This window comes from Mauremys reevesii, linkage group 8, assembly GCF_016161935.1.
Source record: "Mauremys reevesii isolate NIE-2019 linkage group 8, ASM1616193v1, whole genome shotgun sequence".
Classification (NCBI taxonomy): domain Eukaryota; kingdom Metazoa; phylum Chordata; order Testudines; family Geoemydidae; genus Mauremys; species Mauremys reevesii.
Genome location: NC_052630.1, coordinates 48,473,996 through 48,492,595, shown reverse-complemented (window position 1 = coordinate 48,492,595; position 18,600 = coordinate 48,473,996). Strand labels below are relative to the sequence as shown.

The following is an 18,600-nucleotide window of genomic DNA, read 5'->3' as shown; positions in this document are numbered from 1 at the left end:
CCAGAGCCTTATGTAACAAAATCTGTCTCAAGATACACCCAGAGCCAAATACTCCAGGGATGATTCATATCCCAGGTTTGATCTGAATTTTGCAAATAACGCCTATCTTTGTAGTGGTCTAAACAAAACCCCTAGAGCTGAACATGCCTGAGTTTTGTGGTGTTGAAATCCAAACCTGGATCTGATTTTTGCAGCTTGGGCCCATCTCTACTGTTTTCCAGCCACCTTTGGAAGCTCTGGCAAAAGTGTCTGTTGCCTGTTGAGAATTCTACTGTGAAATTCAGGGATAAATTCCCACATTGGAAGGAGTGAAACATCAGATTGAGATGGCACAGTTCTCCCTACTATGACAACCCTGGGACAGGGTTTCTTTTTTATAAACTCCTGATTATGAAGGTTTATTAATAAGCCTATTAAAACGTGCTAAGGACTGAAACTTGGGGCCAAATTCTCTCTACGTATAATGCCATTATTTCAATGACATCACATCAGCAAAGAATTTGGACCTCGTTGTGTGATGCGGATAGGGACTGAGATGGAGAGCAGGAAAAGGAAAAATAATTAGGGATAAACGTGGCTTTGAAAAAAAACAACGGATGGCCAACAGCCAGGTTCCTAAAGGGCAAGCATTCGGAGCCTAAACTCCCACCCAACCACACATTCCTCATCACAAGTGTTCTCTCTGGCTGGCATCATCAGTACAGAAGCTAATGACTGACTGGTCCTGGAGAATGAACTCCCTTCTCAGCTTTAGGGACGGACCTCCAGATCTAGTCTGAAGCACATTGGCAGGGCATTTGGGGAATGCTCTAGCTGCTACACACACTTTGCCTGTTCTGTGGTTAAATGGAGCACTTGGAAATAGAGAACAGAGGGCTGTCGGCCTTTCGAGGCGGATAAAAGCAGCATCAGTACTGAAAGCTGTTCCACAAATACTACTAAGCCCTTGTAACTAGCTTCTAGGTTGCATAAGGATGGTGGAGGCAGATGCATCATGCACTCTGCACCACTTGTCTCAGCACCTGCCTCTCCCGAGTTACTACTGCGACATCCTCCACTGAAGCCAGTTTGCCGCTTCTTCACCAATGCTGGATCAGGGGCCTCTCTTTGCTGAACCAGGAGCCAGAGCAGAGCATTCATTTTGGACACATTTTGAGAGGACTAGGAAATGGTGCCAGCACCTTTAGATTTATGGAACTCTTCCCTAGGGAATAATGGGAGTTTGACCTCTCTCTAAGGCAGAGGTGGGCAAACTACAGCTCACAGGTCACATCTGGCCTGTCGTGCCTAGCCCTGGGGCTTCTGGCCAGGGAGGCTAGGTCCCCCCCCCGCAGCCTCAGCTTGTCATGCGGCCAGTGCTCTGGGGCTGCAAGCTCCTGCCGGGCGCAAGAGCTGCCAGGTGTAGTGTATTAAATTGTTCCCCATAGGAATGTGCTAGTTACGGAGCACCAGGACTAGCAGCCGTAAGTAGTACACCCTAAGTAGCACATTCCTACAGGAAGCAATTCAGTACATTAACCCTAACCCTGCCCTGTCCCCTGACTGCTCTGACCCTTATCCACACCCCCACCCCTTAACAGGCTCCCTGGGACTCCCACGCCTATCCAACCCCCCGTTTCCCGTCCCCTGACACCCCCTCCCAGAACCTCCACCCCTTCCAACTGCCCCCTTCTCCCTGTGCCCTGACTGCCCCCCCCCCGGACTCCCTGCTCCTTATCCGACCCTCCCGCACTCCGCCTCCTTACCATGCCGCTCAGAGCACCAGAACTGGCAGCTGTAAGTAGTACATTAACTCCTCACTTTAAGTGGTCCCAGTTAACGTTGTTCCGTTGCTGATCAATTAGGGAACATGCTCATTTAAAGTTGTGCAATGCTCCACTCTTACGTTGTTTGGCTGCCTGCTTTCTCCACAGCTAACAGCCTCCCTATGCCCCTCCTGCCCTCCCCACAGTGCCTCCTGCCCACCAGCAGACCCCATGGATCAGCACTTTCCCCTTCCTCCCCCACCTTCTGCCCGCAAGAATCATCTGGCTTGTGGCATTTTGGGGGCAGGAGGGAGGGGGGAGGAGCGAGTACTCGGTGCGCAGCCTCCCCCTCCCTCCCCAGCCTCCCGAATGCCGCAAGCCAGCTGATTGCCCTGGGCAGGAGGGAGGGGGAGGAGCGAGGACTTGGCGCGCCTTCCCCCTGCCTCCTTCCCAGGCAATCAGTTGGCTTGCAGTGTTTAGAAGGGAGGGGAGGGAGAGGGGAGGAATGTGGGAAGTAAAGGGGGAGGAGGGGAGAAGAGGCAGGTCAAGGATGGGAGTTTGGGGGAAGGGGGGGAGTGGGTGGGCTGAGGGTTGAGCCCCCCGCCCCTGGTGCTTGCAGAGAGGGGAAGCTGCTGCTGCACAATGTGCTTCTCCTAGCCTACAGCACCTTCAGCCTCCTTGCCTGCCTCATCTCCAGTGCCAGTGGGCTGTGCCTGTGTAGGGTAAGGCAGGTGTAGGGATATTAAAGAAGGTTTAAATTAGAAATGAAAGTGATTCCCCACAATTGCTCCCCCATAATTTAAATCTCATAGCATTACCAAGTAAAATATCTCCTGGATTTATTGTTAATTTACAAGCTACTGTCTGTGTAAAACTTGTAAGCCATTGATTGCATCTGTTCTCAGAAAGAGACTTTATTGCTATGTAAAACTTGCAAAAACTCCACCAGAGAGGTCCTTTGGGGCCATCTGCCTGTCCCAAGTCAGGGTAAAGGAGGAGGGTTGGGCGTGGGGCTAGCAACTCCACCCTGTAAAAATCAGCTTGCTACAGAAACGCCAACAATAGAGTTAACAGAGACTTTTAGCCTAGAAAAAGAAGGGTCTTCAACTTGAAGATGCATGACGCTGGGTGGTGAAAGCCGCGAGGAAGCCACTAAGCCGATCACCCTTCTTACAACCAGGAGGATTACCATCGGCACATGGAATGTGAGGACCATGTACGAGTCAGGAAAGACGGCGCAGGTTGCAGCAGAGATGAGGAGCAACAACCTGACCCTACTAGGCATTAGCGAGACAAGATGGACGCAAGCTGGACAGAGACGACTGTTGACAGGAGAGCTGTTGCTGTATTCAGGACATGAAGAGAGCGACGCACCCCACACACAGGGAGTAGGCTTCATGATGTCCAAACAGGCACAGAGAGCACTGATTGGTTGGGAGGCACATGGTCCCAGGATCATCACAGCATCCTTCAGAACTAAAATGAAGAGGATTAAGATGAATGTTGTTCAGTGCTACGCTCCAACCAATGACAGTGAAGAAGAGGACAAAGACTACTTTTACAACAGACTCCAGAAAATATTAGAGACTCTCCCAGACAAAGACATTACCATCCTTATGGGAGACTTTAATGCCAAAATTGGACCTGATAACACAGGATACGAACAAGTCATGGGGACCCACGCTCTGGGAGAGATGAGTGAGAATGGAGAGAGATTTGTGGATCTGTGTGCACTTAACAACCTGGTCATAGGAGGCAGCATCTTTCCTCACAAGCGGATCCACAAGGGTACCTGGGTATCGCCAGCAGGCATGACAGAAAACCAGATCGACCATGTCTGCATTAGCAAGAAGTTCAGAAGATCCTTGCAGGACGTTAGAGTTAGAAGAGGAGCAGACGTGGCGTCCGACCATCACTTAGTGGTGGCCAGATTGAAGCTGCAGCTGAAGAAGAACTGGATAGATGCGTCAGACAGAAGAGCGAAGTACAACGTCAACCTTCTGAAGGACCATAAGACCAAGGAAGATTTTGGATTGACGCTGAAGAATAAGTTTTCAGTACTACAGGATTGGTCTGAGGAAGAGGAAGACAGTGTACTCAACAGATGGCAGAAAGTGAGAGACACACTTAGGTCAGCATGCCAGGAAGTGCTTGGAATTAAGAAACACCAGCAGAAAGAATGGATCACAGCAGAGTCCTTGACAAAGATAGAAGACAGAAAGAAGAAGAAGGCAGCAGTCAACAACAGCAGGACTAGAGCAGCAAAGGCCAAAGCTCAAAAAGAGTATGCTGAAGCCCACAGAGCAGTGAAGAGGAATATTAGGAAGGACAAGAGAGATTATGTGGATGGACTGGCAGCAGAAGCAGAGCAGGCAGCATACAGCGGTAACATGAAACAGCTGTACGATACTACCAAGCGACTGTCTGGAAAGTTCAGCAAGCCAGAACGTCCCGTTAAAGACAAACAGGGAAAGTCTATAACAGGAATAGAACTACAGATGAACAGATGGGCGGAGCACTTTGAGGAACTCCTGAACAGACCAGCACCACCAAATCCACCAGACATCGACCCAGCCAACGAGGACCTCCCAATCAATTGCGATAAACCAACCAGAGACGAGATCAGAAAAGCCATCACCATGATGAAGAACAGGAAGGCGGCTGGACCTGACGATATCCCAGCAGAGGCCCTGAAAGCAGACCTGGATGCTTCAGTGGAAATGCTGTACCCCCTCTTTGAGAAGATATGGGAAGAAGTGATTCCGGCTGACTGGAAAGAGGGATATCTCATCAAAATCCCCAAGAAAGGAGACCTCAGCAACTGTGCCAACTATAGAGGAATCACACTCCTGTCGGTGCCAGGGAAGGTCTTCAACCGAGTCCTCTTAGAGAGAATGAAGGATGCCGTCGATCCACAGCTACGAGATGAACAGGCAGGTTTCCGGCTGAACAGATCATGCACGGACCAGATAGCAACGCTCCGCATCATAGTCGAGCAGTCTATGGAGTGGAACTCCTCGTTGTACATCAACTTTGTTGACTATGAGAAAGCATTCGATAGCGTGGATCGAGAGACCCTCTGGAAGCTCCTTCGGCACTATGGCATCCCAGCAAAGGTGGTCAACCTGATCAAGAATTCATACGACGGCATACACTGTAGAGTGATCCACGGAGGGCAGCTCACAAACAGCTTCCAGGTGCGAACCGGAGTCAGACAAGGATGCTTGTTGTCACCACTTCTCTTTCTTCTCATCATCGATTGGATTATGAAGACATCCACTTACAAGCGTAGGAATGGAATCCAATGGTCATTGTGGACCCAGCTTGATGACCTGGACTTTGCCGACGACCTTGCACTCCTTTCGCACAGTAAACAGCAGATGCAAGAGAAGACCAATGTAGTGGCAGCCACGTCATCACAGGTTGGCCTCAACATCCACAAGGACAAGACCAAGATCCTTAGGATCAATTCCATCAGCAACGACCCAGTCACACTGAATGGAAGCCCCCTGGAAGAAGTGCAGTCCTTCACCTACCTAGGTAGCATCATCGACCAGCAGGGTGGCACAGACGCAGACATCAAAGTAAGGATTGGTAAGGCAAGAGCAGCCTTCTTACAGCTCAAGAACATCTGGAGCTCCAGAGAGCTGTCTTTGGCAATAAAGATTCGACTGTTCAACTCCAACGTGAAATCAGTCCTACTGTATGGAGCTGAAACCTGGAGGACAACCAAAACAACCACCAGGAAGATCCAGACCTTCATTAATAGCTGCCTCAGAAGGATTCTCCAGATCCGCTGGCCAGACACCATCAGTAACATCCACCTCTTGGAGAGGACCCATCAACTCCCAGCAGAGGAAGAAATTAGAAGGAGAAGGTGGGGCTGGATAGGACATACACTACGCAAGCAGCCAACCAACATCACCAGACAGGCACTGCAGTGGAACCCCCAAGGCAAGCGGAAAAGAGGCCGCCCAAGAAATACCTGGCGACGCGACCTTCAGGTTGATAGCAAAAAAATGGGCTATACCTGGAACCAGCTAGAGCGAATGGCCCAGGATAGAAGACTATGGAGATCTGTGGTTGGCGGCCCATACCCCGGTTGGGGTGACGGGCATGAATGAATGATGATGAAAAACTTGCAAACAGTCAATTGACTCTGTTCTCTAAGCATACTCTGTAATCAAAGGGCAGGGAGTCTCAAATAAATTAGTAACACCCCAAAAGTGGTGGAGACAGTAAAATAAATGTGATTAAAAGAAGGAATGTATGTAAATGAATGCTTGGTTTACATGAATGATCAGGGAGGTGCCAGCCTAGGAATGCAGTATCCATCGGCTGAAGAAGGCGTCAAGTGGAAACAACCAGATGACCCCCGGAGGGCAAACTGGAATCCTCCCCACCATCTCAAAGAATGAGATAAAACAACATCTGACAGCACAGAGCCATCAGGAATGTGCCACCTGCTGATTGATTCAGCAACAGCAGGATGAAGCAATTCCCATAGACTGACATAGGAATAAATTCCTATAAAAATGGACTCTAAAGACTAAGAACTTGGAGTCTCTGGTTCTGCTACCTCCCTCCAGGAGCATCAGGTGCGCATCTGACACAGACTCAGCTCCACTCTCGTGGACAGGATACCTGGACACTATTCTGTCACGAGCAACTTCCAGGCTGGCAACTATAACTGATTAATGCAGAATTTGTGTGAATGAATAAATGTAACAACTGTCTGTTGTATTTGCAATAAATGTGGCATTTTGCCTTGTCCCTCTTATAAGATCCTGTTGGTATTATTTTATTAGTGTAACACAGGGGCACCTCCCAACTATAGTACAGTACCTGTATTAAATTACTTGTTTAAAATGTATATAATGCCTTTTGTCTGGCAAAATTTTTTCCCTGGAACCTAATCCCCCCATTTACATTAATTATTATGGGGAAATTGGATTTGCTTAACATCGTTTCAACTGAAGTCGCATTTTTCAGGAACATAACTACAACGTTAAGTGAGGAGTTACTGTACACTGTAAACAGCACATTCCTATAGGGAGCAATTTAATACACTACACAGGCCCTCCATACAATTTCAGAACCCCGATGTGGCCTGAGGGCCAAAAAGTTTGCCCACCCCTGCTCTGAGGTAACCAGATTATCAAAGTTTGGGGGGGGGGGGAAGGGGAGCCCATATGTCACACCTACTCCATGGGGAACCTGTTCCCTGCATTCACCCCATTTCACTCCTGGGCCCCACACTCACTGGAAGCGCTGTTGCCCTCAGGGACTGTGGAGAATGGTTTCCCAGAGCGCTCCTTCTAGGGAGGAGGAGCCGCCGAGTATACAATAGGGGGCAGTTTTAAGGCTCCAAATTTGCAAGACAGACAGCTGAAAAACAAGATTACCCTGCAAAAAGAACAGGACATCTGGTCACTTCACCCCTCTCCCACAATTCCCTGAAGGCCAGTCTGAATTCCTCCACAAGCCACTGCTTTGGGGAGCTGTGCCAAGAACTGTAGGACAGTTATCCAGAGGGCAGTGCACCTGCGATGATGATACAATGCTAGTGTGGATCTGGGGCAAAGCTACAAGTGACCTTCACCCATGCTAATACATGCCCACAGTACTTACACCAGTGCTATTCCACTAGATTGGCTACTGTTCTATTCTACAGAGGTTCTTAGGTCACTTCATCACTGTAGTATCTGTATGCAGGATGTTCTCTAGTGTAGATAAAGCCCATGAAAGAACTACAGCAACCTTCCACTGGTCCACCTCAATATTGGCCAGTGGTAGCAGTTGATATAAATCTAGTGTCACAACCAGCACAGACAGGTGTTGCCTTTAAAAGGGAGTGGGAAATTCTAGGAGAAACGCAAACCAGTTGTGAATTCCCATCCTTTCTAAAGCAAAGAAACACAAAACAAATCCCCATCCACAACATGCTCAGCTGACATTCCTATTCCCAACAAAGAGCAACTGTGCTTAACTTAGGGGCCACGGCACGGACAATAACCACCACTGTTCTCCAGAGATGTTGTTTTCTCATTGTTTTGTTTTTCACATGCATGAAAAGGACACAGCCGCAGCTGGGCGGGAGTGAGAAGAGGCGAAGTGTGTGTCTGTAAAATCTTTAAAATCAATGACGAGTCCGGTGGCACCTTAAAGACTAACAGATTTATTTGTGCATAAGCATTCGTGGGTAAAAAACCCACTTCTTCAGATGCATGGAGTGAAGGTGCCACCGGCCTCCTTGTTGCTTTTGTGGATACAGACTAACATGGCTACCCCTCTGATACTTTGTAAAATCTTTAGACACTCAGATTATTGTTTTATAAATCTATTTAATAGTATATAAATTATATACACATACTCACAACACCTTTTGGTTTCCGATTTAAATTGGCATGTGCAGACTAAATGGTATTTTCAAAAAGCAAGAGATGCTGACAAAAAACCGGTTACTAACCTTCCGTAACTTGTTCTTTGAGATGTGTTGCTCCCGTCCATTCCAATGTAGGTGTGTGTGCTCACCCTGAGCACTGCCGCCGGAAAGTTTTCCCTCAATTGTATCCATTGGGTTGTCTCTGGTGCCCCCTGGAGTCGCACCCTCATAGAGTTCATATAAAGGGCCCTGCTGACCCACCATCCTCTCAGTTCCTTCTTGCTGGCTAACTCTGACAGAGGGGCAGGCGGGGTGGGTTTTGGAATGCACATGAGCAACACATCTCAAAGAACAACAGTTATGGAAGGTTACTAACTGCTTTTAATTCTTCGTGTGCTTGCTCACGTCCATTCAAATGTAGGTGACTCCCAAGCAGTTGTGCAGGTGGAGGGTTCGGAGTTCATTGGCATACTGATTGTAACACTGCTCGGCCGAAACCCGAATAGTCTCTAACTTGGCTGGGTGATGGCGGTGGGACACGAAAGCATGGACTGACAACCACGCTGCCACTCTATAAATGTCATGAATTGGAACTTGAGCCAGGGTTGCCGCCGCCGATGCTTGAGCCCCTGTAGAATGGGCTGTCAGTGGAGAAGCTGAGACCTTCACTAGGTCACAGGATGTGTGATACAGGAAGCGATCCACGATAAAATTCTCTGGGTTGAGACTAGAAGTCCTTTCATTCTGTCTACAATGGCTACAAAAAGCTGAGTGCATTTCTGAAAGGATTTAGACCTTTCTATGTAAAAGGCTAGTGCATGCTTAACATCCAGCAAGTGGAGTCTTTGGTTCCTCACTGTTAGCATGTGGTTTTGGATAGAAGACTGACAGAAAGACATACTAGTTACTATGGAACTGTGAAACCACCTTTGGTAGGAAGGCTGGGTGCAGTTGCACCTGAACCTGGTCCTTGAAGAAGACAGTGTATAATGGTTCTGAAGTAAGAGCTTGGATCTTGGAGACCCTCATAGCAGAAATAATGGCTACCAGGAAGGCCACCTTCCAGCATAGACGACTGGTGCCTCCCCATACTAGGGGGAGCACAATCTAAAGGGGAGGACACATGACCACCCCCTGCCTTGTGGCCAGCTTGGGGCCACCATGCTTTCTCCACCTAGGGTGACCAGATGTCCCGATTTTATAGAGACAGTCCGATTTTTGGGTCTTTTTCTCCCCCCACCTCTCCTATTACCCCCCACCCCCATCCCAACTTTTCACACTTGCTGTCTGGTTGCCCTATCTCCATCCCACGTTACTTGCGGGGAGGGCTCTGTCCTCTCCCTGTGCCTCCTCCCACACCACGTTTGGCCGCTCTCCCTGGCAGCTGGGTGGAGAGCAGGACAGAGCTGCTTCTGCCTGAGACACCCTGGTCAGAAGAGCTATGTGTAAGCTCAAAAGCTTGTTTCGCTCTCCAGTTGGTCCAATAAAAGATATTACCTTACCCACATTGTCTCTCTAATATCCTGGTACCAACACGGTTATAGTAACACTGAATAAATAATGGAAGATATCTTATTGACATGGCAATATAGCAACTGCTAATCAGCAAGCTGGGTTTTAGCTAAAAGGGTACACAAGCAAATTAGGAGGAAGACAGCTAGGAATGACTGCAGATGGTCAGGATCTCAGCTACATCTCACCTGAAAGAAGGCATCTCCAAGCTGAAGTCATTTGTTCAGATGAAAGAACACTACCCACTGAATCTCCAGTTTAGCTTGGGAATTCCCAGCTTCATTCTGAACTCAGACTTTAAGACCAGAAGGGACTATCGTGATCTTCTAGTCTGACGACCTGCTCGTTGCAGGCTACAGAACTTCACCCACTTACTCCTGTAATAGATCCATAACCTCTGGCTGAGTTACTGAAGTCCTCAAACCATGATTTAAAGACTTCAAACGACAGAGAATCCACCATTTACTCTAGTTCAAACCAGCAAGTCACCCATGCCCCATACTGCAGAGGGAGACAAAACACCTCCAAGGTCTCTGCCAATCTGAGTCAGAGGAAAATTCCTTCCTGACCCCAAATATGGCGATTAGTTTGACCTTGAGCATGTCAGGGAGACCCACCAGTCAGACACCTGGGAAAGCCTCCCTCCACTTGTGTGGAAGGCCCACCTGTCATGTCCTACTGCACCAAATCATGGCACAGTTGCTCCATTCTGTTTTGTTGGTCCACTTTTCTAGCCTTTTCAGCCAATCCTTATCTTTTTGCTGTTCCCTTTCCATTCACTTGAGCCTACATGCTCCAGAGAGAGGATGTCTACGGGGGGTTCCTTTGGCAGGGCCTGCTGTGCTCTTTCAGCTGAGAAGCATGGAAGCAGAGCAGAGAGGTTTGGGTGGGCAGGCTGCTGCCTGAGTTTGCACTCCTGTACAATACACAGGAACTTCTACTGTGATTGGCTGCATTAGTGGCAGTGGGAGTGACAATGGATGTCAGACAGCATTTAAGGAGCCACATGCAGCTTTATCACAACTAGAACAGAATCTTTTAGAGGGAGGTTGAGTGAATCTGGAGTTGTCAAATTTTCTCCATGATCACAGCTTTTCTTGCCTGCCCCTCCAGTCCCCTGGACTCATCTGTAAGTAAATTCCACTGTAGGTGTTCTTTTCAATCTGTTTCTTGATGTTACAGAGAAAAGCCCTATTCAAAGCAATGTTCCATTAAAGACTAAAACCTTGTTTCCTGGACTGAGCTTTATTTACAAACATAAAAGGTTAGAAAGATAAATCTCCTAAAAGCACCAGGACCACAGGCCCCAACACAGATGTACTTTCCATTTGGTGGTATTACAAGGACAACCAAAACTGCAAGACCCAAGAGCGTTTGTAACTTGCCAAGATCCCCAGGGCCGCACATACTCATGTATACATGATTTTTAAAAAGATCAATGCACAATCTATGTGTGTGCTTATACTGCTCCTCAGTAAGTGAACAGGTACTGGTCATCGTTGAGTTCACCAGCAGTAAGCTGTAGTTGATCTGTTTTATCCTCATCCTGCAGATACAGGAAGAGGACAGCCCAGGCCATGTTTAGGGCTCTCCACAGGCTGTATGTGGTTCTCAGCCCAGAACAGCTCTGTTCTAACAGGAAAGTCTAGTCCTCAGCTAACCATGATTTCGTGATTCTCATGACACAGGTGACCTGAAAAAGAAGCTAAGACGTGATCTTTTCCATACTCCACTAGGTACATATCAAAACAAAAGGAAATGCCAAACCCACCACCACACCCCATGCCAGTGGTCCCAACCTTCCCCTCTGCACTATGTTAGAGAGAGAAAAGCAACCTGGGTTTTTTCCTTTGCTCTTCAATTCATCCTTCCCTCCCTCCCAAAGGGAAGTAGTCACTATTATCTTCTGTAAGTTCAATGGTATGACCCATAGTATATGCCCTACGTCAGCTGATGTTTTCTGCCCTTGGAAGGCAGAGTGGGAACAATGCCGATAGTAGGATCAGCTACAATCACTTGCTTTGAGTCAGTTCTTGTTTGCCTCTGCTTCTGCAGCAGGCCATGCAACCTGGATGTGGTATGGCTCTAGCTCCTCAGGGGTGATGTAATCTGGAGCGTTGCTCATAAGGTCCCGTCCCTTGAAGGATTTGGGGAACGCAATGACATCTCGAATACTTGGAGCTCCAGCCACGAGACAGATCAGTCTGTCAAGTCCTAGAAGCAGACACCAAATTAGATAAAATATTTGTGTTACAGCCCAACATTACTTCCCTCTGAATCTATAAAACTTTATGCAAGGTAGGAAACAACATTACTGGAAACCGGGAGAAGGTAGCACATCTGGGGAAAAATAATCAGAAACTGAGACTGAATGGACAGGAGATCATGATAAAATGGCCTAGGGCCGACAGTGAATAGCAAATTAAATAAGAGTGTGCAGTGCAGTGTTGCAGAGAAAAGCCCAATGCAATTGTGCTGCAAAGGTAGAAAAATCACACCATAAACCAGGAAGGTGGCAGTTGCTTACTAGGGCTTTGCTGAGACTACACTTAGAACACAGCACCTTAACAAATGTAGATAAACAAGGGTTTAGGTGTCAGGGAAGAACAAGAGCAAGCAGATGATTGGAGGGGATTGAGTCATATGGGAAGACTAAAGGTGGAATGCAAACCTTAGTTTACAAACTATAGCCCAAACGCGCAAAACTCTAAGAGGAAAACACTACATGGCCATTGCTGTAAAGCTGTGTAAATAGCACTGGAGTCTGACCACTTCTGAGATGGATTACCACATCCTTATGGCCCTGAGCAATCTCAGATGCAGGCATCCAGTTTTTTCCTGCCAGAATGAGTGACATCACAAGCACCCCCAGAGAAAGTAGGAAGCAAGCAGCTCAGATTTCCAAGTAGCTTTCTTACATCATAGCACTTGTATTAACACATCAACTACACACTCCTTACCTTGTTTGGAGATTTAAAACCTGCTTTTAAGTTTTACAAAAGCTTCTAGCAATGCACTTGAAGAGCGAAACATGCACTAGCAGGGTTCAGCGACAACCAAGTAGGAGCTATGACTGGGGAAAGGCATCCTAATCTACAGATATTTGGACCAATGGGATGAAATTAAGAAAAGGGCTGATGGGTTAAAGTTCTGTAGTGGTGAGATCTTTCAGGCTGTAGAATAGTTTCCTTTGGGAAGGGGTAGGTGACCTGTTGCTTGGGACATTTAGGACTAGGTTGGATATAAACACTAGGATATGCACTGAAGGGAAACAATCCTGCAGTGGCCAAGTGACAAGATGGACTATATGACTTAATTTCTATGAGGGGAGCCATCTCTAGGGCTCAGACAAGGACTGTTCTCAGGACCCAGATGCTTGCAACCAAGTCTGAATGTAAGAACTGAAAACACAACACTATGGGAACCTGTCTCCTCCCTCACACTCGCTGCAGTCCTATGAGCACTGTGTGTGCCCCTTTGATGTTGTCAGGTTAAGTGCTGCCTAGGATCCATGTTCCTCTCTGCATGCTCCAGGCAGAATGAAGAGAGACAGTAATGCAGGATCTGAAGTGGGGAGACAAGGTGAGCACGAACAGCGATGCCACCACTGCAGTCCTGATCAGAAGGGGAAAGGGTTTTTGCTAACAGGCACAAGCCCCCTTTCTTGATATTTAGTTTGTTGCTATGATTAGAGTCCTGATATGCCAGTAAAAAGTCACAGGGAGAGCTACAGTGCACCTACCTAAAGCGATTCCTCCATGAGGGGGCGCTCCACACTTCAAAGCTTCAAGCAGGTGGGAAAGCAGCTCAGGATCCTCCTGGAACATTACACACAAAACGCAACAAATGCTTGTATTGGATTTGGAGGGGAGGCTGAGTCATCCACTCCTTGGGGCTGGGAGTCACATTTCATTACCTGTATTACCACAGTGGTGGTCACTTGGCATCCTTCCCTGCTCCCCACCAACATCACTGTCATGATGGCTAACAAAGAAGCTCTACCACCTAAAGTAACTTGTCCTAAGCAAACCAGCTATTATCCAGTAATATATGGGAAACTATTTCAGAAGGCAACGCTACTTAGAAGTTATATTTTATATCCAAAGCCAGTAATTATTTGCTTGAAGTTTTAGATACAATAAATGGTTCTTTGGAAAAGCTCTCAACTTCCTTAGTGAGACACCAGGAATTAGATAAAGCAGGGTTCAGCAACCCAGTAGCACAGGGTTTTTTGGTACTATAGACACACATGATTCTTCACCTCTTGTATGAGTTATGGTCCTTTCCTGACTCTTCACGGAAGACAGAACTGGTATTCCACCTCCAGTCCTATCTAGATTTGGGAGACAGTGTTGCCTAGTGGATAGAGCACTGGACTGAGACTTGGGAAACCTAGCTTCTATTACCAGCTTTGCCAATGACCTGCTGGGTGTCCTTGGACAAGTCACTTCATAGCTCTGTGCCTCAGTTTCTCCATCTGTAAAATGATACCGCTCTCATTTGTAAAGTACTTTAAGATCTAAAGATGAAAAACAGTATATAAGAGAGAGATATTGTGAGCATCACCTTTCTCAGTGAGCTAGGAGGGAAGAAATTTACATGCATGACTCCCAAAAGCATGAGAGGAGTGAGAGAGATCAATCTCAACAGAGGAATAAGCCAGTGTATCATATCAATGGGAACACTCACGTAAGTAAACAGGTGCATAAATGTTTGTGGGATTGGGTGCTATAATTTTTTACTTTACAGTGTCCCTTTAGTGTCCTCCCAAGTAGGTCATCTGTGTGTCAATGAGATGCTCCTACTGGCACAGCACTGTTGTTAGTAAACCTAATTCCTCTGGATTTCTATAACCAGTAATTGCACCATTTGCAAACTAGTTTGAGGTTTTAAATGCGTCTATTTAAATTTAAAAATTCCGAGAGGACATGGGAAACTTTTGCAGGCTGTTACCTTCAGCACTGTCTCAAGAACAAAACGTTGCTGCTCTGCATTATGGATTCGGATGGAGCCACCTCCAATCTCACTGCCATTCAGCACAAGATCATAGTGCTGGCTACGAACCTGGAGTATGGGAGACAGACAAGTGTATTAGCATGCCCAGGGTGCAGTTCACTGTACTCATATCATTATTCTTTCAGATTGCCAAAGGTCTGATGAAAAAAAGACATTACAATTTTGCTTTATCAACGGACTCTCTGATATTTGGAGGGGTCTAACAGGATGTTTAAATCACTACCAAGAGGAATCTTTCCAACCAAATTTCATGCTTTGGCAAGTGAGGGATGCTTGCCCGGGACCTGATCCAAAGCCCACTGAAGCCAACAGAAAGATGCATTTCTGTGGGCTTTGGATCAGCACTGCAGAATCCCAGGCAGCGTGCAAGTAGTTGCTGAGCAAGCCTCCCCTCTCCCCCTCTCGTAGCTCTCCCAGTGCCCCATTTGTGATACTGCTCTGCCTCTTGCTGTTTCAGTCCTGGGAACCACACACCGCCATGGCAATGCACCACCAATCCTGATCTGCGACACACTCAGCAAGCCAAATGCAGGGCTTCTCTCTCAGAAAGTCCTTCATAGATTGAACAAACTCCCACTAAGACCTGGTTCTGACCACTGTTCTCGTTGCAACTGGACTCTTAGGAAAGATGTAAAACAAAACAAACCCCCCCAAACCCTTTCTGTAGACGTTGCTGTTATTCCCCCAGATCTCCTGGGACTGGCAGTACTGACAATTAATCAAATCCCTCTCTTACTGCCCCCGGGCACTGAAGCCCTGAGGTTGCTCCTGTTAAATGACCCCTTACATCTGAGCTCAAGATCAAGACTGTACTATTGACGTGGAAACACATCAGATAGTAACGTCCTAATCCTTACAGCTCTACAGATGAATGTAACACCCATCTTCAGAGACTTCTAGGGAAGAGTTCTGACTCAGCTTTGTCTTCCAGAGAAACTCCTCACTCTAAATCAATTGTTTCCCATAAGTCTTCAGGAAATAAGCCAGTTAGTTATCTGGTGAGACACACTTAAGTATTTGCTAGTTCTGGGTAACCTGGGATCCACCTTTCCTCAACAGATACGCAGAATGCATACTTTTCTGCAATAGTTAATGTCCTTTAATATAGCAGCTAAAGTTGCACCTCGCCCATTTTTTCAAGGAAAGTCAATATGAAAAACTAAGCAAGAGTGAAAGGCATGGTCGTAGTCACCTTTGCAGGCTCAGAGTAGAGGAGGCTGGTGTCTGAGGGGTGAGGGGCCGTGAAGGGGTGATGAGCAGATTCCAGTTCTGCAGGGTTTTCTTCTTTGTGAAGGAATAGCGGGAAATCCACCACCCACAGGAAGTGAAAAGCAGTGGGATCACGGAGCACCAGGCCTCTCGACTCCAGAAGGTTCGCACTCTCCAAGCGCATATTTCCTAACACCAAGCACTGAAAAAAGGGGGGAGAAGGGAGGGAGGGAAGGGGAATAGAGAGAGAAAGATGAAGTCGAGTTTAATGTCATGAACAGAGAGCTCTAGGGAGGGTCTCATCATACCCTCTGGTAGGTGTATGTGTGATCCTGTCTCTGTAGAAAATTCTCTCTCACACACACAAAGCCATCATGTCAGTTTCACTGCATTTTTTGCACTAGCTGCAGCATCTTTAGAAGGCATCAGTCTTTTGCTAAGACAGCATCACAATAGGGGAGGCATTTGTGTATCTAATGCCAGTCCTCAGCATTCTAGATTCTACAAAGTAAGAGTGAGCAGGAGCTGGAAAGTTCATCTTTCCCAAACGCTCCAGTCTCATTGGGGCAACGCCTGGCCAACCACAGTGATTCACAGCAAAAATAAAGACATTCTGCCCCTCTATTGCATCTTTCGTGCATGGATCTCAAAGCACTTCACAAACATTATTTACTTCTCACAACACTTTCATAAGTTAAGTCAGCCATATTATCCCCATTTTACATATTAGCAAATGGAGGCACAGAGAGGCAGGCAGGGACAGCTCCAGCTTTTTTGCCGCCCCAAGCGGCGAAGAAAAACCCGACTGAGCAGCTGCTCAATTGCTGCCGAAGGCTGAAGCGGGGCAATTGAGCTTCCGCCGAAGTGCAGCCAAAGAGGAAGCAAGGCACTGAAGGACCTGCCGCCGACTTGCCGCTGCAGACCTGGACGTGCCACCCCAACAACGGACAGACTGCCGCCCCTTTCTATTGGACGTCCCAGGCTCCTGCTTCCTTCACTGGTGCCTGGAGCCGGCCCTGGAGGCAGGGCAAGCTCACACAAGGTCCAGAATACATTAATGGCAAAGCCAGAAATAGAATCCAAAACTAACTCACAGCTTCGTGGTTCTAACAACTAGATACAACACTGCCTCCCTAAACAGCAAGAATTGCAAGCACAGTTTTCAGAGATAATACTTAATGGGAGTATCCTGACATTCACATCAGGGTCAGATCCTCTGCTGATGTAAGCCAGTCTATCTTCATTATATCGATTTGCATGAGCTGAGAATCTGGTTCTAGGACCAGAACTGATTTTTAAACATGAATTAGTGTGGTTTTCATCACCTTGACTGGTATGTTTTCTATTGTAAAACCTTTCTTACAGCTGACTAACACAAGCATTAAGATCCTAGTTGCAAGGTGTACTTTGTATTCCCATGTTGGGATCAGAAGAAATTCAGACTGTTTAACTATAATCCCTACATCAGAGCTGTAGCTCAGATCATTAGTCTCTGTTGAGAGTCGGACACTCATTTAAAATCATATTTCCATAAGAGATACTGTCCTTGCTTTGAGGAAAGGACTTCCTAAGGATGAGGTGTGGGGAGGGCTCTCTTTAGCCACGGTACCCTGAATTCACAAAGTGAGCTAGAGAGAAAAATGGTTGCTCTCTTTGGGCTTGTGCCTCACAACTTTGGATAGTGGAAGCACTTTGCATAACCACACACCTTGTCACCTGCCTCTGCTGCTTGGAAGAGAACACATTTACATTTATCCAGGTTTTCTTCCCAGCTCTGCTTTGGATGTGTGATTTGGGGCAAGTCACTTCATCTCTCAGTGCCTTCCTCTCCCCATCTGTGAAAACGAGTTTATAGCACCTCTCTCACAGGAGGTTGTGGGACTTCCTTCATTAATCTTTGCAGCGTGCTCTGAGATCCTCAGGTGGAAGGAATTACAGATATGCTAGGAATTAATATTAACAGACAGCGATGTTCAGTCGTCACAGACAGCCTGGGCTTTCCCTACCACTTTTTCATGCTCTCCAGCTGCCAGGAGCACCACGTCATCTGCCTGGACCTTCAGTGCTTGGATGAGTTTCGACTGCTGCTCCTCACTGAGAAACTTGCTGAGTGGAGACTTCAAGCTCTCATCAGGCTTCAGGATCAAGTGTAAAACTTCCTATTGCAAAAGACAGGCACAGATATGAAGCACATTCAGTTCCTGCAGTACATCCACACAACTGATCAGGTTGTTCCTTGTCTTTGTGTTGCTGAGAGACTGTCTCTTTCTCTCTAAGCAGAGGATGCACTATTAAAAACCTCCTATATCCTGAAGTTCTTATATCCTATAAAATACCTAACATAATTTACCATCTCATTTACTAGAATACTCGAGGGCACTGTAGGAAGACACAGAACCATTATGCAGTGCACAGTGCAATACAGACAGCTGCCTGGCTATTTACCTTCAACAGACAAGAAACTGACACCACCTATATTAATAGTTCTCAAAACAAGGTGATTATATGTACAGTAACTCCTCACTTAACATTCTAGTTATGTTCCTGAAAAATGCAACTTTAACATCGTTTCACTTAAACTAATCCAATTTTCCTGTAAGATTTAATGTAAATGCGGGGGTTAGGTTCCAAGGAAAATTTTGGGAAGGCAGACAAAAGGCATTATATACAGTACAGTACTGTACTGTGGTTCGGAGGAGCCCCTGGCTTCCCCTTGGGGCTCAGGGTTGAGGG

At 46.9% G+C, this 18,600-nt stretch overlaps 1 protein-coding gene across 5 annotated transcripts in view; it reads right to left on the bottom strand.

Annotated features, from left to right (window-relative positions):
- Window positions 1-9,415: 9,415 nt before the first annotated feature.
- The window catches only part of DARS2 (aspartyl-tRNA synthetase 2, mitochondrial), a 41,642-nt gene continuing 32,457 nt past the window's right edge, over window positions 9,416-18,600 (bottom strand). For 3 of the 5 annotated variants that reach the window (XM_039485088.1, XM_039485090.1, XM_039485089.1), the window contains 5 exons: window positions 17,874-18,026; window positions 15,851-16,069; window positions 14,596-14,706; window positions 13,385-13,460; window positions 9,416-11,856 (listed from right to left, as the gene is read on the bottom strand). In XM_039485088.1, the coding sequence (XP_039341022.1) occupies window positions 11,669-11,856; window positions 13,385-13,460; window positions 14,596-14,706; window positions 15,851-16,069; window positions 17,874-18,026 (747 nt within the window). In that variant the 3' untranslated portion in view covers window positions 9,416-11,668. Of the gene's footprint in view, window positions 11,857-13,384; window positions 14,162-14,595; window positions 14,707-15,850; window positions 16,070-17,873; window positions 18,027-18,600 lie in introns of all 5 variants that reach the window. The other 2 variants (XR_005583732.1, XR_005583731.1) reach the window with 2 other exon arrangements.